The 22,748-nt window shown below is 38.9% G+C and overlaps 1 protein-coding gene across 1 annotated transcript in view; it reads left to right on the forward strand.

The window, feature by feature from the left end:
- LOC133644448 (transforming growth factor beta receptor type 3-like) overlaps nucleotides 1-22,748 on the forward strand; it is a 148,963-nt gene that overhangs the window by 48,859 nt on the left and 77,356 nt on the right. Inside the window, exon 3 of the mRNA XM_062038941.1 lies at nucleotides 2,342-2,520. Coding sequence (XP_061894925.1) covers nucleotides 2,342-2,520 — 179 coding nt within the window. The remainder of the gene's footprint in view (nucleotides 1-2,341; nucleotides 2,521-22,748) is intronic.

Consider the following 22,748-nt stretch of genomic DNA (forward strand, 5'->3'; position numbering starts at 1 on the left):
TAATAATAAATAAAGCAATTAAAAAAGTAAGGGTTTAAAAAATAATAGTAAAAAAAAAACATAATAAAATGAAAATAATAAAAAACTGTATAAAATTAAAGTGCAAATGAAAATACATCTTCACCACTTTAGTCATCATTTTTGCGCTTAAGAAACTTTTCAGTGACTTTAGCTCTTATGTAACGAAATTTTGTTGTTATCTGTGCTGTAAAGTTCAAATTTGAATGACAATAAAAAGGAAGTCTAAGTCCAGACTTCCTATCTTTGTTTGATGGTCATTACTGCCCCAAGTGGTGGGAAAGTGTATTGCAACTGAGAACCTCTGCGGCCCACACGGACCACAGCTGACAAACACATATATTTTTGGCGGGCCCCCAGGGGGCGCTCACCGGTGAGGAAACACCAGGTTAGATCTTCCGCTGTTGTCCCAGGAGGAAGGCAGTGTAGAAACGTAGCGTGATGATGTCACAACAACAGCACGGGAAGAGACAACAATAGTTGTGTGAGGGAAATAACCCCCCCAGTAAGGAGACGTCAACATTGAAATCTAGCTTTCCCTCAAATTGTTTCCAAATGTTGCAAGATTGCAACCTTGGCGTGTTTTGTAACGTGCAGGCGCCACGCTGCGGACTCAAACCCAGAACCTGACACCGCAGACCTTCACCACGGGAAACACTTGTTTCTTCCTGTGCGTGTGTGTGTGTGTGCGCGTGTGCGTGCGCGTGTGCGTGCGCGTGTGCGTGTGTGTGTGCGTGTGCGTGTGCGTGTGTGTGTGTGTGTGTGTGTGTGTGTGTGTGTGTGTGTGTGTGGGTCACGTAGATCTCAGACCTTGTTGGCCACCTGAGAACTTAGCAGAGGTTGAAGCGTCATGGTGCACGTAAACATTTGTCTTCCCTGCTCGCCTGTCCACTGTCTCCATGGAAACAAGACATGTCCACTGTCTCCATGGAAACAAGACATGTCCACTGTCTTATTAAAATATTTAAAAAATATTAATAAATAAAATACAATTAAAATGAGAAAAAAACAATTCAAGGGTATAAAATATGAAAAATAAAAATAATTTACTGTAAAAAAAAATTAATTAGAAAAAATGTATTGATAAACAAAAGTTGTTTATTGTAAAAATAAAAATTAAAAAAATTAAATAAAAACCAAAACAGGAGTTATAAAAATAAAAATAATTTGTTATTTACTGTAAAAAAATCAATAAAAAAAACACTTCAGGGTTATAAAATATAAAAAATAAAAATTATTTACTGTAAAAAAAAAAAAGTTTTTAAATTAAGTGATACAAAATACAATAAAAACAGTTGAGGGTTGTAAAAATAACATTAAAAAAAGTAGTTTATTGTAGGAAAAAAAAAGTTAAATAATAAATTAAAATAAAAATAAAATTAACAGAAAAAACGGTTAAGATTTATTTAAAAAAATAAAGAAATAAGTTGTTTACTGTAAAAGTAAATCAATTTTTTTTTTAAATGAATTAATAAATAAAATACAATTAAAATAAAAACAATTCCAGGATATAAAATATGAAAAATAAAAGTAATTTACTGTAGAAAAAATTAATTAATACAAAAAAAAAGTAGTTTATTGTAGAAATTTAAAAAAAAAAATTAAAAAAAAAAACAGTTAGGAGTTATAAAAATAAAAACAATTAGTTATATACTGTAAAAATAAATAAAATTATCAATACATAAAATACAATTAAAATAAAAAAAAACACTTCAGGGTTATAAAATATAAAAAATTAAAATTATTTACTGTAAAAAAAAAAAGTTTTTAAATTAAGTGATAAAAAATACAATAAAAACAGTTAAGGGTTGTAAAAAAAAATAACATGGAGTTATTTAAGGGGTTAGGGTCAGGACCACCAGACCTCCGGTGGTCCAGGTGCTGGTTGGGTCTCCATGGTAACCGCTCGGGGGGGGGGGGGGGGGAGTCAGACCTGGCTCGCTTGCGGGGAAACTCTGAGGCGGCGTGGAGCGCCTGTAAAATGTGTTTATCACTCGTCCTGCACCTGAAACGCTCCCATTGTTTGAGCAGAGAAAGTCATTTCTTATTATTGCTTGGAAAAGACAACTTTTTGAACCATTGTTTGTTACTTTTTGAACCATTGGTTGTTACTTTTTGAACCATTGCTTGTTACATTTTGAACCATTGTTTGTTACTTTTTGAACCATTGCTTGTTACTTTTTGAACCATTGTTTGTTACTTTTTGAACCATTGTTTGTTACTTTTTGAACCATTGTTTGTTACTTTTTGAACCATTGTTTGAGCAGAGAAAGTCATTTGTTATTATTGCTTGTAAAAGACAACTTTGTTTTGTGCGTGGCAGGGCTGGTGTTCCCCGCCATGTGCCAGCTGGATCCTGCGGGCGAGGGTCACCCCGTGCAGGCCGCGCTCAAGACCTTCACCGCCCTGTCGGGCTGCGCCAGCCGGGGCACCACCGGCCTCCCCCAGGAGGTGCACGTCATCAACCTGCGAGGCGCTGCACCTGACCACGCACCTGTCCAGGTGAGTGGTCAGCCTTCCTGTTTGATCAGTGTGTGATACCAACAGCTCCCTCTGGGGGCGATAGTGAGCCACATGGTTCATCTCAGCGGTTGCACAATGTGCACCAGGTGTGGTCAGGTGACCTACCAATATGGAATGTGCTGACTCAGCACCCGCTCTCCACCAATGAGAGCGCCCCCTACCTGCTGCTGCGCCCGCGGCCTGGAAAAGTGTGCAGGTCTTGACTTTTGAAGCATGTTGAAGAGTGAACTTGTCTGCACGTGTCCTCCCAGCTGCTGTGTCATGTTGGCACTCATACATGAGTACGATCCACCGATACCAATATCACATGTGAAGCATGTTGAAGAGTGAACTTGTCTGCACGTGTCCTCCCAGCTGCTGTGTCATGTTGGCACTCATACAGGTCATACATGAGTACGATCGGCCGATACCGATATCACATGTGAAGCATGTTGAAGAGTGAACTTGTCTGCGTGTGTCCTCCCAGCTGCTGTGTCATGTTGGCACTCATACATGAGTACGATCCACCGATACCAATATCACATGTGAAGCATGTTGAAGAGTGAACTTGTCTGCACGTGTCCTCCCAGCTGCTGTGTCATGTTGGCACTCATACATGAGTACGATCCACCGATACCAATATCACATGTGAAGCATGTTGAAGAGTGAACTTGTCTGCACGTGTCCTCCCAGCTGCGGTGTCATGTTGGCACTCATACATGAGTACGATCCACCGATACCAATATCACATGTGAAACATGTTGAAGAGTGAACTTGTCTGCACGTGTCCTCCCAGCTGCTGTGTCATGTTGGCACTCATACAGGTCATACATGAGTACGATCGGCCGATACCAATACCGATCACATGTGTCAGCTGTCATTTGAAGGTTATTGAAAGTTGACCAATATTAAAACTACTTCCCTATTCATTTTTATTACATAACAAAACAAAGTCAACGATCACTAAATCAGGTTCTTCAACTTCTTGACTCAGATCTTAACTCTGACTTACTCTTCATTCTCATCCTATTTGATATCATATCTAACAGTTTACCACCTTGTCATCAAAAAATATGAGAGCATGTGTTGATCACAACGATTATTATTAAGGCTTAGGTCAGACTGATTACTCTGTTGCAAGTCCTGTGTATTCTATGTAACTTATGTGTAGGGATGATGTTCAAAATCGGTTCTCCCGGTTGTTTGATAAGAAAAGAACCGATTCCATGCACTCGAATCCCTTTTTGAAAACCGGTTCCCGTTATTGAGGCCACTATAGTAAAGAAAAAGAGTTGGTTCTTTATTCGAATCCCTGAGAACAAATCCCTTCCCACAGGAAATGCCCTGTGGGACGGCAATGTTATGCCCATTTGATTGTAGACTCTTACTGACACCTTGTGGCCATCTGAAAATACTACGCGTCATTAGTTTGGGCACTTTCGGGTTGACGACGTCAGTTCAGTTCATGAGACAATTGAGAAGTAGACAAGTTGTGTTAGCTCTTACAAGCCTTGGAAAAGATAAGTGTGTAAGTAAACTGTTTAACTTGTTTATGTAGCTCAATATTAAGGTGGAAAGTGGTTAAGTTTGATACTAAGATGTTTATTGAAAAACAATTTTTGTGCACTGTTTCAATGGATGTTTTGAGGACTTAAAATGGCTGCCAGTCGTGTATTTCCACCATCGAAATAGTTTCAACACTCAGAAGTATTTGTTTGATGATAGTACTGTATATTTGTGTGAAGTTAATATTTACATATTGTGTATTACATTAATTGAATCACATAGCTTATACATTTGTCATTGCGTGTATTTCAGTTTTTAAAAAAAGTAAAGATAGGAAAAGACAAAGCAAGATCAACAACAATAAAGAGCCTAAATGGATGAATGTGCTTTGGATTGTTTGTTAGCTGTCTGCCAAGCTGTGTAACCTCAACACGTATAGTGAGGGCAGGACAGGCAATATGCAATTATTGCCAGGCTTCGCTCTCATGTAAGGGGGAAGAATTGTTGATTGATGACTTTGGTGTTCTTAGTGTCATAGTGTGTGTAGTTAGTATGTTCCAATAGCAGCAGAAGTGCACTTTTTGGAGAGCTGTATTATTTTCAGTTTTGTGCCCAAGGGACTGATTTTATTTAACACTATATTATTATTTATACACCTATAGTGATCACAGAGACAGCTTGTTTTTGTGTTACTGTATATATTTGTTTCTCTGAAAAATCCCACTTAATATACTTTGGGTAACAACAGTCAATATTTATTTATTTATTTTATTATATTTTTTTCTTATAAAATAAAAGTGAGCTTTTGTTAAACCAAATATTGTGTTGTTTTCCATATACAACAACCTATCTGGATTCCATAAGAGAATCGATAAGGAATCGGTTCGATAAGAGGATTCGATAATGGGCTCGAACTCGATAATTTCTTATCAAACATCATCCCTACTTATGTGTGCAAATGGCTATTGAGTTTTTTTTCCTCCCTGGCCTCAGTCTGGACCCTCTCCCCGGGAGTCCAGCCTTAGATTGAATCTTTTTGTACTCCGTTTAGTTGATGCGGTGTTGGCTGGTCAGTTCAGGCTTTGCTCAATCAAGTGTTTTGTTGCACCCTAAAAAGTGTTAATAGCGTAAGTATTGTACTGAATACACCACCAGCTGTTTGACCGTGACGTGCATCTTAGTTGTAGTTTTCGTGAGCACATTTGGAGGTGTTGAAATCGCCATGTAAAATGGCTGATGCTATTTAGTAGCATGTCAATAGCAAAGCCAATGTGTATTAGCATCAAGACAGCACATTTGTAGAAAAGTGGACTTATTAGTTACGTTGGAGAGTTTTTTGAGTCAATTCCTGCGTTGGCATTACAAAGTGCAACATTACCTCGAGGTAGTTTGGCTGAGTCCGCTCTCAGTGCTGCTGGAGTGATCGCCAAGTGCTAAGAGCCGGCACCGTAGTATGGGACTTGTATTTTACCTGAATCAGACCGGTCGGCGCCCCAAAGTACCGTATTTGGTACCTATCCCCTTTGATGGCTGACAAGAGGGTTCACTCTGTTTCTTTCATTCTGATAGCTGCAGAAGTTGTGGGAGTAGTTTGATGAAAGTTTGAGGAAATGTGAGAAGGAGCGAGTGATTACGCGAGACGGGGAGGTCCAGCAGGAGCTTCTGGGCCGCGGTCCAGAATTAAAAACCGCCGAGGTATTTTGTGCTGGCGAGCGCAGGCAGAGGGAATTCAGCGAGCGCACGCCGCCGCACACGTCCTGCAGCCGCGACGTGTGCGGCCTGTTGTCACGCCTTGCTCACAGTGACGGCCATCTTTTCCCCTCACCTCCGATGGTTTCCTGCAGGAGGCATTAGCCGCAGCTAATAAGTGACCTGCGGCACGCTCCTGGCACGCGCCCAAGAACAACACACCTGATGGCGGATATATGCCCGCTGATGTCCTAACTGGGCCTGGGACAACCTCCCCCTTCCTTCAAAATAAAGGCCCGCTCCAAAGCCAACAAAACTCTGCAGGATGAAGAAGACGACGTGTCAGCTTGCAACAACTTCTCATTTCTGGCCGACTAATCCAGTCCACCTGCCCAAATCCATAACCCTGGAACCTCCATTCACAAACTTCATTGGTTTTTCAACAGGGTTCATTAATCAAAAACACATTTTTCTTTGCATAAGAGACTATTTAAATAGGAATCATATTTTAGTGAAGGTTTGAACACTTTGAACACAACATATCAAACAACAACAACAAGCTGAACTGGATCATCTTTCTATTTATTTACAAGCCAAAACAACAACAACAAGCTGAACTGGATCATCTTTCTATTTATTTACAAGCCAAAACAACAACAACAAGCTGAATTGGATAATCTTTCTATTTATTAACAAGCCAAAACAACAACAACAAGTTGAACTGGATCATCTTTCTATTTATTTACAAGCCAAAACAACAACAACAAGTTGAACTGGATAATCTTTCTATTTATTAACAAGCCAAAACAACAACGACAAGCTGAATTGGATCATCTTTCTATTTATTAACAAGCCAAAACAACAACGACAAGCTGAACTGGATCATCTTTCTATTTATTAACAAGCCAAAACAACAACAACAACAAGCTGAACTGGATCATCTTTCTATTTATTAACAAGCCAAAACAACAACAACAATAAGCTGATCTGGACCATATTTCTATTTATTAACAAGCCAAAACAACTACAACAAGCTGAACTGAATCATCTTTCTATTTATTAACAAGCCAAAACAACAACAACAATAAGCTGATCTGGACCATATTTCTATTTATTAACAAGCCAAAACAACAACAACAAGCTGAATTGGATAATCTTTCTATTTATTTACAAGCCAAAACAACAACGACAAGCTGAACTGAATCATCTTTCTATTTATTAACAAGCCAAAACAACAACGACAAGCTGAACTGGATCATCTTTCTATTTATTAACAAGCCAAAACAACAACGACAAGCTGAATTGGATAATCTTTCTATTTATTAACAAGCCAAAACAACAACAACAACAAGCTGAACTGGATCATCTTTCTATTTATTAACAAGCCAAAACAACAACAACAACAACAAGCTGAACTGGATCATCTTTCTATTTATTAACAAGCCAAAACAACAACAACAACAACAAGCTGAACTGAATCATCTTTCTATTTATTAACAAGCCAAAACAACAACAACAATAAGCTGATCTGGACCATATTTCTATTTATTAACAAGCCAAAACAACAACAACAAGCTGAACTGGATCATCTTTCTATTTATTAACAAGCCAAAACAACAACGACAAGCTAAACTGGATCATCTTTCTATTTATTAACAAGCCAAAATAACAACGACAAGCTAAACTGGATCATCTTTATATTTATTAACAAGCCAAAACAACAACGACAAGCTGAACTGTTGTGTGCGCTGCTCTTCTAACAATCAGAAATCACAAACAAAGTCTCAAAGTAAAAAAAGACATATTGCTACTTTATTAAACATTACAAAAAAGTCAAACTCACTTACGTTAACAATAGAGGAGGTGAGGAGGAAGGAGCAGAGAGGAGAGAAGGGAGGGTCCAGGGGGAGGGGCTGTGTGTGTACTTTGGAATATATCATTTGGCATATTACTTAATAATTATAAACACATATCAGTCCTGTACTCACAGAATATACATGGTGTATATAGTTTATATACGTTGTACAGAATATACATGTGTATATAGTTTATATATGTTGTACAGAATATACATGGTGTATATAGTTTATATATGTTGTACAGAATATACATGTGTATATAGTTTATATATGTTGTACAGAATATACATGTGTATATAGTTTATATATGTTGTACAGAATATACATGTGTATATAGTTTATATATGTTGTACAGAATATACATGTGTATATAGTTTATATATGTTGTACAGAATATACATGTGTATATAGTTTATATATGTTGTACAGAATATACATGTGTATATTGTTTATATATGTTGTACAGAATATACATGTGTATATAGTTTATATATGTTGTACAGAATATACATGGTGTATATAGTTTATATATGTTGTACAGAATATACATGGTGTATATTGTTTATATATGTTGTACAGAATATACATGTGTATATAGTTTATATATGTTGTACAGAATATACATGGTGTATATAGTTTATATATGTTGTACAGAATATACATGTGTATATAGTTTATATATGTTGTACAGAATATACATGGTGTATATAGTTTATATATGTTGTACAGAATATACATGTGTATATAGTTTATATATGTTGTACAGAATATACATGGTGTATATAGTTTATATATGTTGTACAGAATATACATGTGTATATAGTTTATATATGTTGTACAGAATATACATGGTGTATATAGTTTATATATGTTGTACAGAATATACATGGTGTATATTGTTTATATATGTTGTACAGAATATACATGGTGTATATAGTTTATATATGTTGTACAGAATATACATGTGTATATAGTTTATATATGTTGTACAGAATATACATGGTGTATATAGTTTATATATGTTGTCCGGAATATACATGTGTATATAGTTTATATATGTTGTACGGAATATACATGTGTATATAGTTTATATATGTTGTACAGAATATACATGTGTATATAGTTTATATATGTTGTACAGAATATACATGTGTATATAGTTTATATATGTTGTACAGAATATACATGGTGTATATAGTTTATATATGTTGTACAGAATATACATGTGTATATAGTTTATATATGTTGTACAGAATATACATGTGTATATAGTTTATATATGTTGTACAGAATATACATGTGTATATAGTTTATATATGTTGTACAGAATATACATGGTGTATATAGTTTATATATGTTGTACAGAATATACATGGTGTATATTGTTTATATATGTTGTACAGAATATACATGGTGTATATAGTTTATATATGTTGTACAGAATATACATGGTGTATATTGTTTATATATGTTGTACAGAATATACATGGTGTATATAGTTTATATATGTTGTACAGAATATACATGTGTATATAGTTTATATATGTTGTACAGAATATACATGGTGTATATAGTTTATATATGTTGTACAGAATATACATGTGTATATAGTTTATATATGTTGTACAGAATATACATGTGTATATAGTTTATATATGTTGTACAGAATATACATGTGTATATAGTTTATATATGTTGTACAGAATATACATGTGTATATAGTTTATATATGTTGTACAGAATATACATGTGTATATAGTTTATATATGTTGTACAGAATATACATGTGTATATAGTTTATATATGTTGTACAGAATATACATGGTGTATATAGTTTATATATGTTGTACAGAATATACATGTGTATATAGTTTATATATGTTGTACAGAATATACATGTGTATATAGTTTATATATGTTGTACAGAATATACATGGTGTATATAGTTTATATATGTTGTACAGAATATACATGTGTATATAGTTTATATATGTTGTACAGAATATTGGTTATGTTCAGGGCTAGTCGTCAAGAGCTACCAACAAATCTACAAAAAAATTTCACTTTAATAGAAAAAGAAGGAAGAAGGAAAGGGCACTTTAAGCATCAGCTTGCACGAACAACATCAAAACAAATGTGTACATCAGTGGTGGGAGTAAAACTCTGGAACTCTCTCCATAATGAAATAAAGCAATGTAAAAACACATTTCAATTAAAAAAAGTCTTTAAAAACAGAACTATGATGTTATATGAGCACTGACAAAAGGGACGCAAAGGGAAAAATAAGGGGAAAAAAATAAAAATAAAAAATAAAAATAATAATAAACACACAAAAAAAACAACGCTTACATTATCCTACATGACTGTAGGTATTGTATAGTCTAGCTTTCCTTTCATTTTTTTTTTTTCTTTATCGACATGCACTATGGATCCTTGGTTGAATGATCACATTGTTCTTAGCTTTGTTTGGTTTGAATGATACCTTGTTATGATAGCCTTGTTCTATTCAGTTTTGTTTGGTTTGAATGATTACCTTATTCTTTTTCAGTTTGTTTGGTTTGGATGATTGCCTTGTTCTTTTTCAGTTTGTTTGGTTTGAGTGATTGCCTTATTTTTTCAGTCTTTGTTTTGTTTATTTATTTTTTGTTCAACTTATCTTGCTTGTTTATTCTTTTCATTGATTGTTTGTTCTATTAATTTCTATGAGTGTGTGCACTGGGTAGGGGTACAAACTTGTAGTTTTTAGGCAACAATAACTTTTCTTGTCAACTGGGTCATACATGTCCTGTAGCCTTTTTTACTACTCTAGAGTCTACGCCCCTGGTGGGTGGGTGCGTGTGGGTGTGGGTGCCTGTGTGTGCATATGTGATATATTGTTTTGTATTGATTTGTTGCATTGGATGTTCTAATGCACTACCGGCAAAGAAATACCAAGAAAATGTTTCTTTTGTGCGAAGGGGCAGGAAATATAAGATTTTCTTCATCCTGTTCCTTTTCGACATGGCTGTGTATTGAATGCAGTAAGGTATGTGAGATTGTTGAAATGTTGTTGAAATGTACACATCCAAGTACGAAATAAATAAATAATTGAATTGATTGAATTGAATTGAATTGAATTAATTGAATTGAATATACATGTGTATATAGTTTATATATGTTGTACAGAATATACATGTGTATGTACAGTATGTTGTAGTGGTGCACATAGTTTCATTTAGCTTCCAGGCATTACAACAAAAACATTGTTTACATTCCAGGAGTACAAAATAAGAATGTTTTTGTGCAAAAGTGTTTGTGGGTGACTTTGAGGAACAGATGCTGAAACATTCCACTTTGTTATTCTCCATGTTGCTGCTCTACTTGTGCAATGTTCCACTTTGTTATTCTCCATGTTGCTGCTCTACTTGTGCAATGTTCCACTTTGTTATTCTCCATGTTGCTGCTCTACTTGTGCAATGTTCCACTTTGTTATTCTCCATGTTGCTGCTCTACTTGTGCAATGTTCCACTTTGTTATTCTCCATGTTGCTGCTCTACTTGTGCAATGTTCCACTTTGTTATTCTCCATGTTGCTGCTCTACTTGTGCAATGTTCCACTTTGTTATTCTCCATGTTGCTGCTCTACTTGTGCAATGTTCCACTTTGTTATTCTCCATGTTGCTGCTCTACTTGTGCAATGTTCCACTTTGTTATTCTCCATGTTGCTGCTCTACTTGTGCAATGTTCCACTTTGTTATTCTCCATGTTGCTGCTCTACTTGTGCAATGTTCCACTTTGTTATTCTCCATGTTGCTGCTCTACTTGTGCAATGTTCCACTTTGTTATTCTCCATGTTGCTGCTCTACTTGTGCAATGTTCCACTTTGTTATTCTCCATGTTGCTGCTCTACTTGTGCAATGTTCCACTTTGTTATTCTCCATGTTGCTGCTCTACTTGTGCAATGTTCCACTTTGTTATTCTCCATGTTGCTGCTCTACTTGTGCAATGTTCCACTTTGTTATTCTCCATGTTGCTGCTCTACTTGTGCAATGTTCCACTTTGTTATTCTCCATGTTGCTGCTCTACTTGTGCAATGTTCCACTTTGTTATTCTCCATGTTGCTGCTCTACTTGTGCAATGTTCCACTTTGTTATTCTCCATGTTGCTGCTCTACTTGTGCAATGTTCCACTTTGTTATTCTCCATGTTGCTGCTCTACTTGTGCAATGTTCCACTTTGTTATTCTCCATGTTGCTGCTCTACTTGTGCAATGTTCCACTTTGTTATTCTCCATGTTGCTGCTCTACTTGTGCAATGTTCCACTTTGTTATTCTCCATGTTGCTGCTCTACTTGTGCAATGTTCCACTTTGTTATTCTCCATGTTGCTGCTCTACTTGTGCAATGTTCCACTTTGTTATTCTCCATGTTGCTGCTCTACTTGTGCAATGTTCCACTTTGTTATTCTCCATGTTGCTGCTCTACTTGTGCAATGTTCCACTTTGTTATTCTCCATGTTGCTGCTCTACTTGTGCAATGTTCCACTTTGTTATTCTCCATGTTGCTGCTCTACTTGTGCAATGTTCCACTTTGTTATTCTCCATGTTGCTGCTCTACTTGTGCAATGTTCCACTTTGTTATTCTCCATGTTGCTGCTCTACTTGTGCAATGTTCCACTTTGTTATTCTCCATGTTGCTGCTCTACTTGTGCAATGTTCCACTTTGTTATTCTCCATGTTGCTGCTCTACTTGTTCCACTCGCACTGAGACTATTTCCAAAGGTTGTTTTATAGCCTGGCTTTTCTTCTCCTGCTGTTTTTCACATTTGTCTGGCATGAAGAAGTTTGGTCTCCATGAAGCTGAAGTGACGCTCATGTCTCCAGTAGGTGGAACAACATCTGCTCCAATTACCACTAGAAGATTGAATTCCAGTTTCCCCACAAAGATGTGGAATATAATCTCACCTGGACTCTGCAAACAGCCTCTAAGCTAGGAAGCTAAAGATCATCAACAATCAAGTGAAGTTGTAATAAGTGAAAATATTCTTTATAAAACATCTTTGTGACATTTTTCTATTTACTTTGTCAATCATTTCAACAACTTGCATCACTAATCACTCTTCTACTAGTCACTAGTCCTAATACTAGTCATAATACTAGTCTCTAGTCATAATACTAGTCACTAGTCATAATACTAGTCACTAGTCATAATACTAGTCTCTAGTCACACTACTAGTCTCTAGTCATAATACTAGTCACTAGTCATAATACTAGTCATAATACTAGTCAGTAGTCATAATACTAGTCTCTAGTCACACTACTAGTCACTAGTCATAATACTAGTCTCTAGTCACACTACTAGTCTCTAGTCATAATACTAGTCACTAGTCATACTACTAGTCATAATACTAGTCACTAGTCATAATACTAGTCTCTAGTCACACTACTAGTCTCTAGTCATAATACTAGTCACTAGTCGTAATACTAGTCACTAGTCATAATACTAGTCATAATACTAGTCACTAGTCATAATACTAGTCACTAGTCCTAATACTAGTCTCTAGTCATAATACTAGTCACTAGTCATAATACGAGTCACTAGTCATAATACTAGTCTCTAGTCATAATACTAGTCACTAGTCATAATACGAGTCACTAGTCCTAATACTAGTCTCTAGTCATAATACTAGTCACTAGTCCTAATACTAGTCACTAGTCATAATACTAGTCACTAGTCATAATACTAGTCAGGTCCTAAATGTCACCAATTACTTTCTATGGAAGGAACATTTAATTCTTAGCAACTTTGACTGTCAATACTGTCCCACTGACACATCTTTTGCAACATTGACTGTCAATACTGTCCCACTTACACACCTAATGCAACATTGACTGTCAATACTGTCCCACTTACACATCTGATGCAACTTTGACTGTCAATACTGTCCCACTGACACATCTTTTGCAACATTGACTGTCAATACTGTCCCACTTACACACCTAATGCAACATTGACTGTCAATACTGTCCCACTGACACATCTGGTGCAACTTTGACTGTCAATACTGTCCCACTTACACATCTGATGCAACTTTGACTGTCAATACTGTCCCACTTACACATCTGATGCAACTTTGACTGTCAATACTGTCCCACTTACACATATGGTGCAACATTGACCATCAATACTGCCCCACTTACACACCTAATGCAACATTGACTGTCAATACTGTCCCACTTACACATCTGGTGCAACATTGACCATCAATACTGCCCCACTTACACACCTAATGCAACATTGACTGTCAATACTGTCCCATTTACACATCTGATGCAACTTTGACTGTCAATACTGTCCCACTTACACATCTGATGCAACTTTGACTGTCAATACTGTCCCACTTACACACCTGATGCAACTTTGACTGTCAATACTGTCCCACTTACACATATGGTGCAACATTGACCATCAATACTGCCCCACTTACACACCTAATGCAACATTGACTGTCAATACTGTCACATTTACACATCTGATGCAACTTTGACTGTCAATACTGTCCCACTTACACATCTGATGTCATCTCTCACATCTGATGCAACTTTGACTGTCAATACTGCCCCACTTACACACCTAATGCAACATTGACTGTCAATACTGTCCCACTTACACATCTGATGCAACTTTGACTGTCAATACTGTCCCACTTACACATCTGATGTCATCTCTCACATCTGATGCAACTTTGACTGTCAATACTGTCCCACTTACACACCTGATGCAACTTTGACAGTCAATACTGTCCCACTTACACATCTGATGTCATCTCTCACACCTGATGCAACTTTGACTGTCAATACTGTCCCACTTACACACCTGATGCAACTTTGACTGTCAATACTGTCCCACTTACACATCTGGTGTCATCTTTTACATCTGATGCAACTTTGACTGTCAATACTGTCCCACTTACACATCTGATGCAACTTTGACTGTCAATACTGTCCCACTTACACATCTGGTGTCATCTTACATCTGATGCAACTTTGATTGTCAATACTGTCCCACTTACACATCTGATACAACTTTGACTGTCAATACTGTCCCACTTACACATCAGATACAACTTTGACTGTCAATACTGTCCCACTTACACATCTGATGCAACTTTGACTGTCAATGCTGACAGAGATGTGTAAGTGGAACAGTATTGACAGTCAAAGTTACAAATGATTATACTTTGACTTGAAATATTGCTCCACATTGTTCAGAGATTGGTTGCTAGGTGGCAACCAGCGCGTTAATCATGAGCTGGTCATTGGTTGCTAGGTGGCAACCAGCGCGTTAATCATGAGCTGGTCATTGGTTGCTAGGTGGCAACCAGAGCATTAATCATGAACTGGTCATTGGTTGCTAGGTGGCAACCAGCGCATTAATCATGTCATTGGTTGCTAGGTGGCAACCAGAGCATTAATCATGAGCTGGTCATTGGTTGCTTGGTGGCAACCAGCGCATTAATCATGAGCTGGTCATTGGTTGCTAGGTGGCAACCAGAGCATTAATCATGAGCTGGTCATTGGTTGCTAGGTGGCAACCAGAGCATTAATCATGAGCTGGTCATTGGTTGCTAGGTGGCAACCAGCGCATTAATCATGTCATTGGTTGCTAGGTGGCAACCAGAGCATTAATCATGAGCTGGTCATTGGTTGCTTGGTGGCAACCAGCGCATTAATCATGAGCTGGTCATTGGTTGCTAGGTGGCAACCAGAGCATTAATCATGAGCTGGTCATTGGTTGCTAGGTGGCAACCAGAGCATTAATCATGAGCTGGTCATTGGTTGCTAGGTGGCAACCAGCGCGTTAATCATGAGCTGGTCATTGGTTGCTAGGTGGCAACCAGCGCATTAATCATGAGCTGGTCATTGGTTGCTAGGTGGCAACCAGAGCATTAATCATGAGCTGGTCATTGGTTGCTAGGTGGCAACCAGGGCATTAATCATGAGCTGGTCATTGGTTGCTAGGTGGCAACCAGAGCATTAATCATGAGCTGGTCATTGGTTGCTAGGTGGCAACCAGAGCATTAATCATGAGCTGGTCATTGGTTGCTAGGTGGCAACCAGAGCATTAATCATGAGCTGGTCATTGGTTGCTAGGTGGCAACCAGTGCATTAATCATGAGCTGGTCATTGGTTGCTAGGTGGCAACCAGAGCATTAATCATGAGCTGGTCATTGGTTGCTAGGTGGCAACCAGCGCGTTAATCATGAGCTGGTCATTGGTTGCTAGGTGGCAACCAGCGCATTAATCATGAGCTGGTCATTGGTTGCTAGGTGGCAACCAGAGCATTAATCATGAGCTGGTCATTGGTTGCTAGGTGGCAACCAGGGCATTAATCATGAGCTGGTCATTGGTTGCTAGGTGGCAACCAGAGCATTAATCATGAGCTGGTCATTGGTTGCTAGGTGGCAACCAGAGCATTAATCATGAGCTGGTCATTGGTTGCTAGGTGGCAACCAGAGCATTAATCATGAGCTGGTCATTGGTTGCTAGGTGGCAACCAGAGCATTAATCATGAGCTGGTCATTGGTTGCTAGGTGGCAACCAGCGCGTTAATCATGAGCTGGTCATTGGTTGCTAGGTGGCAACCAGCGCATTAATCATGAGCTGGTCATTGGTTGCTAGGTGGCAACCAGAGCATTAATCATGAGCTGGTCATTGGTTGCTAGGTGGCAACCAGAGCATTAATCATGAGCTGGTCATTGGTTGCTAGGTGGCAACCAGCGCATTAATCATGAGCTGGTCATTGGTTGCTAGGTGGCAACCAGAGCATTAATCATGAGCTGGTCATTGGTTGCTAGGTGGCAACCAGGGCATTAATCATGAGCTGGTCATTGGTTGCTAGGTGGCAACCAGAGCATTAATCATGAGCTGGTCATTGGTTGCTAGGTGGCAACCAGGGCATTAATCATGAGCTGGTCATTGGTTGCTAGGTGGCAACCAGAGCATTAATCATGAGCTGGTCATTGGTTGCTGGGATAGCTTATAGTTGGCAACCAGAGCTTGAAACACTAGCTAGTAATCGTTAGTTAGCACCTAGCACGCTCAAAGCGAGCTGGCAGCTAGCGTTTTAGTCATTTGTTAGCAGTTAGCACATTTATTGTTTGCTAACTGCTAGCTAGTATGTGTGATGTCATATAAACCAGAATTGAAGTGTTTATCTTGAAGAAAGACTCTTACAAATGAAAATGTAAAATAGATCAACACATCAAAGACTGAAATAACAATAAAATGGCTGTTAAGACTTTGACAGGCCGCAGTAAAAGTTTGAATGCAGAACAGCGCCCCCGCCTGGCTGTAAAGAAGTGAGACAATCTACATTTTGGAATGATGGATTGTACCGAAGGGGGAAATGATGGTAGAAATACGATGAATGTAAGTCTGGCAACCCTGCAGAGATAAGACACATTTGGGTCAGCACAGCTTGGAAACACTCTGAAGTTTACGAGGTGCTCACAAATCAAACATTTGGTGAAGATCAGAGGAGGCTGCTGGATGATGTTTTCTTCAGCTGACGTCTGCTGGAGCTCCACAAGCTTCTGTCCACATAGACTTAGATGTCTTCCACAAGCTTCTGTCCACATAGACTTAGATGTCTTCCACAAACTTCTGTCCACATAGACTTAGATGTCTTCCACAAACTTCTGTCCACATAGACTTAGATGTCTTCCACAAACTTCTGTCCACATAGACTTAGATGTCTTCCACAAACTTCTGTCCACATAGACTTAGATGTCTTCCACAAACTTCTGTCCACATAGACTTAGATGTCTTCCACAAACTTCTGTCCACATAGACTTAGATGTCTTCCACAAGCTTCTGTCCACATAGACTTAGATGTCTTCCACAAACTTCTGTCCACATAGACTTAGATGTCTTCCACAAGCTTCTGTCCACATAGACTTAGATGTCTTCCACAAACTTCTGTCCACATAGACTTAGATGTCTTCCACAAACTTCTGTCCACATAGACTTAGATGTCTTCCACAAGCTTCTGTCCACATAGACTTAGATGTCTTCCACAAACTTCTGTCCACATAGACTTAGATGTCTTCCACAAGCTTCTGTCCACATAGACTTAGATGTCTTCCACAAACTTCTGTCCACATAGACTTAGATGTCTTCCACAAACTTCTGTCCACATAGACTTAGATGTCTTCCACAAGCTTCTGTCCACATAGACTTAGATGTCTTCCACAAGCTTCTGTCCACATAGACTTAGATGTCTTCCACAAGCTTCTGTCCACATAGACTTAGATGTCTTCCACAAACTTCTGTCCACATAGACTTAGATGTCTTCCACAAGCTTCTGTCCACATAGACTTAGATGTCTTCCACAAACTTCTGTCCACATAGACTTAGATGTCTTCCACAAACTTCTGTCCACATAGACTTAGATGTCTTCCACAAGCTTCTGTCCACATAGACTTAGATGTCTTCCACAAACTTCTGTCCACATAGACTTAGATGTCTTCCACAAGCTTCTGTCCACATAGACTTAGATGTCTTCCACAAACTTCTGTCCACATAGACTTAGATGTCTTCCACAAGCTTCTGTCCACATAGACTTAGATGTCTTCCACAAACTTCTGTCCACATAGACTTAGATGTCTTCCACAAACTTCTGTCCACATAGACTTAGATGTCTTCCACAAGCTTCTGTCCACATAGACTTAGATGTCTTCCACAAGCTTCTGTCCAGATAGACTTAGATGTCTTCCACAAACTTCTGTCCACATAGACTTAGATGTCTTCCACAAACTTCTGTCCACATAGACTTAGATGTCTTCCACAAACTTCTGTCCACATAGACTTAGATGTCTTCCACAAACTTCTGTCCACATAGACTTAGATGTCTTCCACAAACTTCTGTCCACATAGACTTAGATGTCTTCCACAAACTTCTGTCCACATAGACTTAGATGTCTTCCACAAACTTCTGTCCACATAGACTTAGATGTCTTCCACAAACTTCTGTCCACATAGACTTAGATGTCTTCCACAAACTTCTGTCCACATAGACTTAGATGTCTTCCACAAGCTTCTGTCCACATAGACTTAGATGTCTTCCACAAGCTTCTGTCCACATAGACTTAGATGTCTTCCACAAGCTTCTGTCCACATAGACTTAGATGTCTTCCACAAGCTTCTGTCCACATAGACTTAGATGTCTTCCACAAACTTCTGTCCACATAGACTTAGATGTCTTCCACAAACTTCTGTCCACATAGACTTAGATGTCTTCCACAAACTTCTGTCCACATAGACTTAGATGTCTTCCACAAGCTTCTGTCCACATAGACTTAGATGTCTTCCACAAGCTTCTGTCCACATAGACTTAGATGTCAGCTGGAGCTCCACAAACTTCTGTCCACATAGACTTAGATGTCTTCCACAAGCTTCTGTCCACATAGACTTAGATGTCTTCCACAAGCTTCTGTCCACATAGACTTAGATGTCTTCCACAAGCTTCTGTCCACATAGACTTAGATGTCTTCCACAAGCTTCTGTCCACATAGACTTAGATGTCAGCTGGAGCTCCACAAACTTCTGTCCACATAGACTTAGATGTCTTCCACAAGCTTCTGTCCACATAGACTTAGATGTCTTCCACAAGCTTCTGTCCACATAGACTTAGATGTCTTCCACAAGCTTCTGTCCACATAGACTTAGATGTCAGCTGGAGCTCCACAAACTTCTGTCCACATAGACTTAGATGTCTTCCACAAGCTTCTGTCCACATAGACTTAGATGTCTTCCACAAGCTTCTGTCCACATAGACTTAGATGTCTTCCACAAGCTTCTGTCCACATAGACTTAGATGTCAGCTGGAGCTCCACAAGCTTCTGTCCACATAGACTTAGATGTCTTCCACAAGCTTCTGTCCACATAGACTTAGATGTCTTCCACAAGCTTCTGTCCACATAGACTTAGATGTCAGCTGGAGCTCCACAAACTTCTGTCCACATAGACTTAGATGTCTTCCACAAGCTTCTGTCCACATAGACTTAGATGTCAGCTGGAGCTCCACAAACTTCTGAGGTCCAAACCCACTTTTATGTGTCCTTCTTGTTCCCAGAGTCAAGGTAAAACCAATAAACCAGCGAGTTCTCTTACCAAAGTCAGTTTGTCAATCACTGCTCTACAGACCTAGAAGCGTTGGAAGTCAAAAAAACATTAAAATGTATAACTCATTTTTAACACTTTTATAACTGGGACCCTTTAAGGTCCCCAATAATTTTAGTGACATTTTTTTAAGCTAAAAAAAATAACAATAAAATCGCCGTTATAAATGATTGACCTATTTAAGGCTCCTAATACTTCACATCAAATATTACACTTTGAACATTTTTTTGTTGGAAATATTGCATATTTTGTGTGTTTGTCACATAAAAAACTAAGTTTTTCTTTTAAAAAAAAGGGCATCAGAAGTACTTTGTTAATCCCCGAGGGGAAATGAAAACATTGAAACAAAACAAAGAAAATAATACAAATGTATAATCCACCGATAGATCTGAAGTTGATCTCGAGATTTAACCTTTAAAAGTAAAACAAATACAAAATGTATAACTTATTTTTAACAATGTTATGAGTTGGATCCTCAATCATTTAGGTAACATCTTTTTTAAGGTGTCGTTGCTAAAAAAAAAAAAAAAAAAAAAAAAAAAGTTTTAAAATCTATGTTGTTATGAATTATTGACAGGCTCACATTACTTTACATCAAATATTACACTTTCGACATTTCGGGGGTAATATTTTGTGTTTTTGTCATAAAAAAACCTTCATATCTAAATACCTGAAGTTGATCTAGAGATGCTCGTTAGTGTTGTTTGTTGTGTTAGCATGTGAGCGGGCTGATTAGCATCAGGTAGCAAGGAAGATGTGGGCGGGGCTTTGATAAGAGCTGCCGACAGGTTTTGTTGTGATCCAGAAAGATCCAGAACCAGATCCAGACCAGACTGAATGGATACATTCTTTGATGAAGTCGCTGTTTGGCCAGGAGACCACCGTTAGTCTCTGTGACTCATTAGTGCACTGCATCAGAGTGGTCATCAATTAGTGCACTGCATCAGAGTGGTCATCAATTAGTGCACTGCATCAGAGTGGTCATCAATTAGTGCACTGCATCAGAGTGGTCATCAGTTAGTGCACTGCATCAGAGGGCTCATCCATTAGTGCACTGCATCAGAGGGGTCATCAATTAGTGCACTGCATCAGAGGGGTCATCAAGTAGTGCACTGCATCAGAGGGGTCATCCATTAGTGCACTGCATCAGAGGGGTCATCAATTAGTGCACTGCATCAGAGTGGTCATCAATTAGTGCACTGCATCAGAGGGGTCATCCATTAGTGCACTGCATCAGAGGGGTCATCAATTAGTGCACTGCATCAGAGGGGTCATCCATTAGTGCACTGCATCAGAGGGGTCATCAATTAGTGCACTGCATCAGAGGGGTCATCAATTAGTGCACTGCATCAGAGTGGTCATCAATTAGTGCACTGCATCAGAGGGGTCATCCATTAGTGCACTGCATCAGAGTGGTCATCAATTAGTGCACTACATCAGAGGGGTCATCAATTAGTGCACTGCATCAGAGGGGTCATCAATTAGTGCACTGCATCAGAGGGGTCATCAATTAGTGCACTGCATCAGAGGGGTCATCAATTAGTGCACTGCATCAGAGGGGTCATCAATTAGTGCACTGCATCAGAGGGGTCATCAATTAGTGCACTGCATCAGAGGGGTCATCAATTAGTGCACTGCATCAGAGGGGTCATCAATTAGTGCACTGCATCAGAGTGGTCATCAATTAGTGCACTGCATCAGAGGGGTCATCAATTAGTGCACTGCATCAGAGGGGTCATCAATTAGTGCACTGCATCAGAGGGGTCATCAATTAGTGCACTGCATCAGAGGGATCATCTTCCCCCTAAAGGTCCCAAAGTACTCCAAAAAAGGATCAACTTCCCCCTAAAGGTCCCAAAGTACCCCCAAAAAGGATCAACTTCCTCCTAAAGGTCCTAAAGTACCCCCAAAAAGATCAACTTCCTCCTAAAGGTCCTAAAGTACCCCCAAAAAGGATCAACGTCCCAAAGTACTCCAAAAAGGATAATCTCCCCCCTAAAGGTCCCAAAGTACTCCAAAAAAGGATCATCTTCCCCCTAAAGGTCCTAAAGTACTCCAAAAAAGGATCAACTTCCCCCTAAAGGTCCTAAAGTACCCCCAAAAAGGATCAACGTCCCAAAGTACTCCAAAAAGGATCATCTCCCCCCTAAAGGTCCCAAAGTACTCCAAAAAAGGATCAACTTCCCCCTAAAGGTCCTAAAGTACCCCCAAAAAGGATCAACGTCCCAAAGTACTCCAAAAAGGATAATCTCCCCCCTAAAGGTCCCAAAGTACTCCAAAAAAGGATCAACTTCCCCCTAAAGGTCCCAAAGTACCCCCAAAAAGGATCAACTTCCTCCTAAAGGTCCTAAAGTACCCCCAAAAAGGATCAACGTCCCAAAGTACTCCAAAAAGGATAATCTCCCCCCTAAAGGTCCCAAAGTACTCCAAAAAGAACTAACCCCTCAAAGTACCGGTGCCCCAAGAGACCTCAAATGTTTTTTCCCAAACACTGTCAGGACCTAAATGGTCCAAGTGGGACCTCACAGACGCTTGGAAAAAGGTGGTTGGGGACAACTTCAGTGGGGAGGGTCTGGGTTCTAATGCTGGGGGGAGCATTAGTCTGATATCAGGAGATGAAGAAAATAAGTTCCTCTATGCTGAGAAGAGATCTCAACACGTTAAAGATCTCCACGTGAGGTCATGTTAAAGATCTCCAGGTGAGGTCAGGTTAAAGATCTCCAGGTGAGGTCAGGTCAAAGATCTCCATGTGAGGTCAGGTTAAAGATTTCCATGTGAGGTCAGGTCAAAGATATCCATGTGAGGTCAGGTTAAAGATCTCCAGGTGAGGTCAGGTTGAAGATCCCCAGGTGAGGTCAGGTTAAAGATCTCCAGGTGAGGTCAGGTTAAAGATCTCCACGTGAGGTCAGGTTAAAGATCTCCAGGTGAGGTCAGGTTAAAGATCTCCAGGTGAGGTCAGGTCAAAGATCTCCATGTGAGGTCAGGTTAAAGATATCCATGTGAGGTCAGGTTAAAGA

This window comes from Entelurus aequoreus, linkage group LG27 (genome assembly GCF_033978785.1).
Source record: "Entelurus aequoreus isolate RoL-2023_Sb linkage group LG27, RoL_Eaeq_v1.1, whole genome shotgun sequence".
NCBI classification, from domain to species: domain Eukaryota; kingdom Metazoa; phylum Chordata; class Actinopteri; order Syngnathiformes; family Syngnathidae; genus Entelurus; species Entelurus aequoreus.